Source organism: Antrostomus carolinensis, unplaced genomic scaffold (assembly GCF_000700745.2).
Source record: "Antrostomus carolinensis isolate BGI_N321 unplaced genomic scaffold, ASM70074v2 scaffold15377, whole genome shotgun sequence".
Taxonomy (NCBI): domain Eukaryota; kingdom Metazoa; phylum Chordata; class Aves; order Caprimulgiformes; family Caprimulgidae; genus Antrostomus; species Antrostomus carolinensis.
The window spans coordinates 27081-36069 of NW_010325518.1; the positions used below are offsets into that span (position 1 = coordinate 27081).

At 39.8% G+C, this 8989-nt stretch overlaps 1 protein-coding gene across 1 annotated transcript in view; it reads left to right on the top strand.

The window, feature by feature from the left end:
* Positions 1–8989, top strand: part of LOC104527515 (lysine-specific demethylase 4B) — a gene marked incomplete at its 5' end in the record, with an annotated part of 55038 nt that overhangs the window by 22880 nt on the left and 23169 nt on the right. Inside the window, 2 exons of the mRNA XM_029085784.1 lie at positions 3490–3662; positions 8222–8724. Coding sequence (XP_028941617.1) covers positions 3490–3662; positions 8222–8724 — 676 coding nt within the window. The remainder of the gene's footprint in view (positions 1–3489; positions 3663–8221; positions 8725–8989) is intronic.

Sequence of the window (8989 nt, forward strand, 5' to 3'; positions counted from 1 at the left end):
AGTGTAGCACACACAGCTTCCTGCTCTCATCTAGTATTTGTTGAATTTCGGGTGTGAGTGTTGGCAGTCTCTGGAAGTTGTACTGCTTCATCCAGATGTAATATTCTACTTGTAATTTCAGTTCCAATATCAATTCTTTGAAATCCAGGAAAAAAAGCTTTAAATAGACTTCAGGTTTCTGGGGCTGTCTTTGATAGGGGCGTTTGAGTAAATAGTTTAAAAACTATTGACCTAATAGTTTGATGATAGCAGATTTGTTTAGGCATTCTGTCAAAGAAAAAGGACAACATACTAGTAAGAGTGTCTCTCTTTCTCTACCACTGGTCTTTATTGTCTTCCAGGAGTTTTCAGTCACCTGGTGTTGCTTTGGACTGGTGATCCTGTGTCTTGCTTTTTCTATGTGAAATTACGTGTCCGTTATTTTACAAATGCTGAAATGGGAAAGTGTGTCCCCCATTTAATCCATGCTTCAAAAGACATCACAAATAGGATATTTTGACAGATAACTGACCTCTGCAATGTTGCTCTGCCCCAGAGGTTATCTTCCTAAAATGTTTTCAGCTATTCCTTCTATAGTGAGCTTTGGGAAAAGCAGTGTGGTCTGAGAGTCAGAAGTTTTGATTTCTGAGCTGTGATTTCTGCTCTTTGGGCAATGACTATCTGACCTCCAGTGGGTCCCTGGATCTTTTTCTTCCACATCTGGAAATTGGGAATCTTTTTACTGCCTATGGCTATTAAGGGTTACTTGGATAAATGTAATGTTTGCACAGTGCAAGGTGCTATACACCAAGGATTATTTTCCCTCTTTGAGCCTGTACATAGCAGAGAAGCCTCTTCTCTTAATTTGAGCTATTGCAAAAGATCCAGGTACTTTTTTTTCCTTATCTATTCATTGTTTCCTGGATTATTTCAGTATTATCCTGACTGCTTAGCAGTAGTCTCCTATGCTTTTGTCTTGGAAAGACACAATTTTACTTGAGGATTGACTTTTCTCAGTAGGATGGACTTTACAGGAAGAATGGGATTCACCTCTGCCCAAACCTCTTCACAGTTGTATCTACTTAATTTAAGTCACTTTGTGGTCTCTTCTTCAAAGAGTACACACGCTGCTTTTTTGCCAGCTGTCTTGGAAAATTTAGCTTTTAAACTCTATAGAGAGAGATGTTATTCCTTCTAGAAGGTCATTTATACTTAGTTACCTTGAAAAACTCAACTTTATTTACTTTATGGCTTCAGCGAGAGACTGTTTTAGTCTAGTCCACAAAAAGCCCATTTCTGGTATGCGAATTATGTCAGATACACAACATCTTAACTTCTGCAAATGCACAGCCTTCAGAAGCACAGTTTCTTTAAATGATGTGCTTTCTGCCTCTCTTCATTTTTCCACAACTTCAGAGTGAGAAAAGCACTGCAAAAAGATCTTTTTTTATCTACTGGAAGTATAAAGCTTCATGATTTAATTTTTTGCCTGGCATTTCTATACCACGGGAATAAAACACACACTTTACTAAAAAGAAGCTTGTAACACTTGATTCTACTCCAGTGCTTTCTTCACCAACATTTCCAGCTGCAACAGAAAAGCCTTACAGGTTTATCTCCTCCTCCCACCTTGCTTTTCCCCTGCAGAGAAGGTGGCGTGTACTTAGAATATAGGTGAAGAGAAAAACTGATCCTTGTGGGTTCAGCTGTGTGTTCCTGCTAATGAATGTCTTGCAGGTGTGAAGTTAACATCTATACTTGGAGGGCTACCATATGGTTAGAGTCTAGCAATTATAGATTACTGTGCATATGCATCAACTTTCTTTTCTATTCATCATTTCATCTCAGGTTGAATTATTTTTTTTTTCTTCCTCCTTTGTTGGTTACCTGATTAAAGGCTCTTAACTCCACTGTACTCCAAATCTAATTAGCAGCTGAGTTTCTGGGCTGTGAGGGTGGGAAGCTGAATTTCAGCTTTTTTTTTAGAGTTTTGGGACGATGAACTCAGTGTGGTGACGTTTTACAGTTTGCTATGTGGTGATGGATGCAAGGGCCTGGAACAGAGAGGCCATGTGGAAAGATGCTGCTTTAAAAAAACAAATCTCTGCTTGCTAAAAATGGCCTAAAAGTCGCAGATCTCTGAATCAGTCTCTTTTGAGAGCTTGTTAGGCTTAAACCCAACATTCAAACAGGTATTTGATAGATCCTTTTAAAAAATGGTGCTGGGTCTGGCTGGGATGGAGTTAACTTTCTTCATAGCAGCCCACGGGGCTGTGTTTGGGATCTGTGGCTACAGCAGTGCTGATAAGGCGCCCGTGTTTTGGCTGTTGCTGAACAGTGCTCGCACAGTGTCAAGGCTTTTATCTTTTTTCCCACTCTGCCCCCTGCCCAGTGACTAGACTGGGGGTGGGCAAGAGACTGGGAGGGGACACAGTTGGGACAGCTGACCTAAAGTGGCCAAAGGGATTTTCTATACCATAAAACATTACGCTGAGCAATAAAAACTGGGGGAGAGAAAGGAGAAGGTGTGTGGGGGGGTTGGCTTCCACGGTGGCCGTTGTCTGGAGACTGGTCTGCGTGTGGGAGATGGTGAGTGGATTTCCTTTGATAATTTCTTTCTCTTTTTATTCTTTCCTCTTTCCTTCACCTGTTAAACTTTGTCTTTGTCTCAACCTACAAGTTTTCTGGCTCTCATTATTCCTGTTTTCCCACTGGGGAGGTGGGGTGTGAGTGAGTGGCTGTGTGGGTTTTTGGCTCCTCATATGATTCCTAACCAAAATACATTGTCCTGACTTCTGAAATTGCATTTATCTTTGCATTGTGGCTACTGTAATCTCTTTATCTTAGTGACGTTGTCTCTTTAGAAAGAACAGCATTGCTATTGGCCTTGTTGTATTAGTCTCATCATATTAATATCTACTTTTTTTAGTTAGATTTCTTCATAGGCCGTGGACCCTGTGAAATATACTATTGAAAAAATCATAGACTGCCTATTGATTATGCTATATGCATTCATTATAGTGTGTTTTTAGAAACTGGCAGTGCTGGGTAATGTTTCAGAGCTGGAAGATGATGCTTTGCAGACTTCCAGCAGTTTGCCAAAAGGAAGCGTTTACAGAATGAAAAGAATTAATGGACTGGAGGCAGAAGATGAAAGGAAGATACATAACAAGTTTTCTTCTGTATTTTGAAATGCAAGCAAAATAGATTTAAAATACAATTAAAATAATTTTAACTGCAGCTTGTGAGCTTGCATTAGTAACGGTGGGAAAAGCTCTTCAAGAAACCCGGACAATTAATGGCTGCTGTGAAGAATGGATCTTAAATGTTGTGTTATGTGAGGTTCATCTGTTTCCTTTCAGATATCTCTCTTGTCCTGTAGCTATTGTTAGCTACCTTGTATTTTCTCTCCAAAGAAGTTCCTTTTGTTTTGTATTCAGCTTTTTAAGTCGGTGATCGTTTTATATATTGAAGGCTGTTCTTTTCTAAATGACACTTCTGTACTTTTAGGTCTCACAGAAAAAGAAGTCAACCCAGAAGACATAAAACAGAGGATCAGAAGTCTCTCGGGGATGTCATGGCTATTGAAACTGCTTTGGAAGATGTGAAAGTAAAAGAGGAGCTGAAAAGAGGGCCAGATCTAGAGGAAGAGGAGAGAAGCAAAGGGATTGAGGGAGGAGAAGGTGAGGGCCCTGCTCACTGATAGCACATGGCTTCAGTGAAGAGCTGGGGCAGGCTATCTCTCTAAAACCTGTTTGTAAATAACTTGTCTGCTGTTGTTTATTTCTGTTGAAATATCAGTGGAATCTTTCCCAATATTAAATCTATGCTCACTGAAATACGCCATCATTTACAGCAGCAATTGATTTTTCCCTCTCTTTAAGCATTCAGTCCAAATAGCTTTCTTGGCAGGGCTTGAAATTTCTGCCAAAACTATTACAGGTTTGTAAAAATATATATTAGGGAAGGAATATTTTAAAATATTTCATAGAGAAACAAATAAATATATTTTGTGTCCTACTCTGAAAAGGAAAGATTTGTGCACTCCCTTGTGCAATTAATCTTTTCCCCTTTCCCTCCCTTCCTCCCCATTTCCTAGAGACTGTGAATAAAGTCAGCCTTAGGTTGTGCGGGATCCACAGCTGAGTCTCAGTTGCAGGTTTGGTTTGCTTCAAGTCTTAAATGTAGGAGGGAAACTTTCCAGCTAAAGTTAATACCAGTCCATGGCAACTCTTAGTTCTTTATGATTTCTTCTGCATAAAAGGACAGGTCACAAACTATTTAGAAGAAAGCAAAGAGGAGTGGGAGCTGATAAAACAACAGAGCTGTTCTCCACAAAGCTGTGGTTGAGTTTATGTGCAACCTTTGATAAGTTACTTAACCTTTCTCTTCTCATGGGCACATCTGTACAATGGACATAATACTTTTTTAATATTATAGTCCCCCTGTAAGAAACAATGTCTATAAAATTCTTTGAAGCTGTTTGTTGGAATATACACCATGACTTGAGGCAAAATGTAACTGAAAGCCTGTAGCAAAAAAATGGAGAATATCTTGGTTTGTGTCTTTTGTGTGACATGTTCCTAATACATAAGTTTAGTCCAAGGCCTGACCTCAGCCATCTTGCTGGAGGCTCTTTTTTGTGATACTTGTTTTTTTTTCTTGGCTGTGTATGAAAGATTGCAATTCTTGCTGGGACTAAGCTGGGTTGTTTTTTTTTTCCCCTAATGGTTGAGTAGTTGCGTGTATGATGCATTCTCTCTTTGAGGCACTCTCCAAGCATTTCATAAACACAAGTGAATTCATTTTCATATATTGTATATATCCTTTATTTGTTTAGAATATGGAGAAAACTGATACTGCAAACTGTTTAGAGAACCTTGATAATGATCTTAAAGGAAATCTGTGGAAGCTCTGGGGAAAAGAATTGAGGTCTTTGTTCAGTTCCAGAGTCTCTTAGCTAGACAGTCTATTTTCTCTTTTCATGGGAAATAAGGAGTTTGAGAATCATTGTTGTACAGAGCAGGAGTAGCACAGTGTAGATAATTCCTATTGCTCTGGGCGTGAAAGTGTCAGCAGCGTGTTAAATTGTAAGCTCTTAGGTCTTGTGGAAGTTTAACAGTTGATGCTTGTAATAAATGGCCCCAAAATGCTGATATCCCTTCGGAGACAAGAGATAAGTGACAAGGACGGATCCGAGATCCTTAGATGGCAGAGGAACAATAAAGACTCTGTTCTAGTCGAATAGGTTCCAAATCATACACTTAGACTGCATGGTAGGAGCTCTTTAACCGCAGAGGAGGGAAAAACTCATTTTCAGCACTATTGCAGAAATTGTCACTAGAACCAGACTATTTGCTTTGCAGTTTCTATGGGGTCTAGTGCTCAGTGTGGCTCTTAGCAAATACACACATTTCTTAATACAATATAGCAATTAAATACCACTGAATTCTCTAGTTTTCTACATCTTACTGTCTGCATTACCTCTCATAAGTACCTTACAGTTTCATCTTGAAAAGGATGGCCCTGCTCGTGGCAGTTTAGCTCCCCTGCACCTTCACTTCCTTTTTCTTTTCCTCTGATTTTAATTAGGTTTGATTTCCTACTTACACCAGAAAATATAACCTTGAGAAGGAGGAAGAATGAGATTTCAAAGTAATCATTGCTATTTTCAAAGTAGATCTTATGCTTCATGTTGGTTATTTGGACAAGCTGACTATTAATAACTTGAGGTATTCAAGATTTCTGACCCAGGTGCCTTAAGGTATTTTCTTTTGGTTTTTATGACTCAGCTTTATATCCATAACTTATGAAGTTGCTATTAATACACTTAGCAGGTTGTCTTGGGACTTGAAATGAAAAAGGAGAGCCTTTAAGTGCCGTATTAGGCTGCGCTCTCCCACATTTAGTTTCATCTTATCTACGTGCCTGTGCTTCTGTTAGATTAATAAATCTAATTTACAGTTGCTTTTTGAGCTGTTGACAGCACAAATTATTTAACTGAAGTTGTGGCGAAATTACTGATGCTGAAGTCCATCTCTAATTGCCTGTGTCTGGTACAAGGGGATATTGCTCTAGCAATAAATAGTATTTCTAGAAGTATTCACAATAGCCAGATAGGGACTTTGAATTTTACCTCACTTTTTCCTGGCTTTTGATTTTATAGATTCACTTGTAAACTAGTTTGTTCATCTTAATGTAAAAACTTTGTTTAAAAGTTCTATATGCCAGCTGCTGTCAAATTACCCATTTAGAAGTCAATAAAGCTGGTGAATGGCATTTGTTTTGTTGTTGGGTAGAGAATTCTTTGAGTGTATAGAGAGTAAATATGATCTGACTTTGTGCAACTGGGGAAAAATCCAGTTTGCTTTTTTCATTCAGTGTGTTTGTTTCTCTAAGGAAATTCAATATTCCTTTCTCTGTGATAGAACAAACCAGTTTGAGGGACTGCCTACACAATTACAACAATAATTATTTGGGCTGGACTCGTTCCCATTTTTTATAAATGTGTGGAAATAAAGTCATCAGACCAGATTTCTGGGAAATGTTGAGGTTGAGGTGTCCCCTAGAAGATTTCAGCAGGGATTTCAGCTCTTTATCTTATTGGGGGATCATTCACCTTCTCTTTTCAAACCCTTCTTCCTGCAGATACTCGTTTTTGTGTGATGGTTTATCTGATTTTTCTGTTGACGAGGTCTGGCTGATCAGTTTTGGTTTAGTCCTTAATGAAGGAGTCTGAGTAGGTTGGGACTAGTGAAGCATCATTATTGGGGTGAATAGTCTTTGTCTCTCGCTGTCATCAGCCCTCCCCACCCTGTTAGTGGGAAAATGACCTTTTGTAGGAGAGTCATCTAGTTATAGCATCTGCAGGTGCAAAACAGTCTCTTATTAAATAAATTGAGCACTGACATCTGTCTGTGGAGCATCTATTATTTAATTTCCTTTGAGTGAGCTGCTAACTTAATTCATGAAGTGGGGGAAACGTTGGGCAAAGGAAACATACATCATTGTAGGTGGAGCAAGGCAAGATGTGAAGGTATCTCCTCTCCTAACCTAGAGACTGCTCAATGGGCAGCAGGGATTTTAATTACTGCTGTAAAATCAGACTGTGTGGATCCTTTAACAGAGTTCTATTGGGAAGATGGATGGGGACGACTTTTATGGGTCGTTACTGCCTCTGGTAAAAATATTGAGACATCTAAGCCGTTGAAGAAGTGTTTTTTGTTGTCGCAGCCATGTAAGAGACCTGCAACACTATGCAGATAAGATGAATGACAGCAGGCTGGGAGAAACAAGGACAAATGGTGCGAGTCTTAGGAGAGGATATCTCAGGAAGCAGTGCTGGCACAGTGTCTGTAATAGGCTTAGTTCAATGCTGTGCTTGATTTATGCTTTCAAGGCATCTTTTTAAAAGGCCTTACAGTAGGAACCTTTTGGTAATAATGATTCAGGTGTCTTTGTTCAATTCTTCATTTCCTGGGGCTGTTGAATGCATTGGCACACAGTAATACTCAGATAAGAGCTATGCTTGCATATAGAGGGAGCAGTAAATGGGGGTGGTCCAGATACAGAACATTGATCTCCAGACTTTTTTGATTGCACATCCCATCAGCAAAAAATTTTGAGCATGCTCTCTGATATATATATATATATATATATATATTAATTTAATTATAAAATCCATACATGTATTACTGTACTAATGTATTATGTATGTTATACAGAAAAACAGAAATTTTAAAAAGGATGAGATAAAGATCAAATACTATTTTAAAGATATATTTTATTTTATTAATGGTACAAAAATATTTTCTTCCTGCATGCCAGTGCATGGTTTTGCACACCACACTTTGGAGACTGCTGATGCAGAAAACTTGAAATATAGAGTCAAGGCTAATGTCATATATTACATGTTTTCTGGCACACTGTCCAGTTTCTTTGGGGTTGAGATATTTTCTCTCCAGGCAGCATTCATTTTGGCAGCCTTTCTGCTCCAGTCAAGAATTAAATAGTCCATAGAAATGACACAAGTCTTTTATTTTTAAAGTGGGCTTCTCCAAGTCAGCACTGAGGTACGGCTGAATATGTCTACAGCTTTCCATCTACCTGTTTGAAGGGAAGAATAATAGCATGATGTAATATGTTAGCCCAGCATTGGAGCTTTTTGATGAAAGGAGAAAAATATTAAACACCCAGAAATCTTGGCATATGAAGCTAAATGTTGCCTCTTATCTTGAAACAGGTGAATGCAAAGTAAAGGCCCGTCCTCCAAAAGTAAAAGGTGAAAGGAAGAAGAAACACCTTTTCCACCAACACCAGCACCATCTCCAAGCACCTCAGCCTCCTCTGCAGCAGCAGCAGCCACCGCTGCCACCACCGCCTGTCCCACAGCAGCAGCTGGCAGAGGACCAGGCGCCAGCAGCACGGCCACCGGTACCCACCGCAGCACCCACGTCATCCACAGCAGAGAAGACCTTGCCTCCAGCTCCCCTGAATGTTGTCCAGCCCTCGGAGACACCAGTTGAGGAAGATGACTTTAAACCTCGGCCCATCATTCCCATGCTTTACGTGGTTCCACGGACCAAAAAGGTGGTGTTTGACAAGGAGCGCATGTCCTGTCAGCAGGCGTTTGAGCAGTTTGCCACCCAAAAGAGTCCGAGTTGGCGGGAGCAGACAGTCCCTGTGGAGATCCCTGTGAAGGAGGAGGAGAATGCAGAAGCAGAAAATATGGAGGTTGCTGCAGAGGTCAGTGATTTACAGATACACTTGACCAAGGAGGTGACGATAAGATTTACTAGTTTTAAGGAACAAGTTGAGGACCAAACTTGGAATGAGAGGAGTCCTGCATTGTGCCTGAGCCTCCAGGGGAGCAGTGCCATGTTGGTGAGCCAAGGGCTGCTTTTATAGGAAGAGGTTAATTAATTTCTCACAGTTCAGTCCATCATTGCATTGATGCTTACTGGTTAATCAAACTTGTTATTATCTTCAGAAGCTAAAATAGAGAATCTCT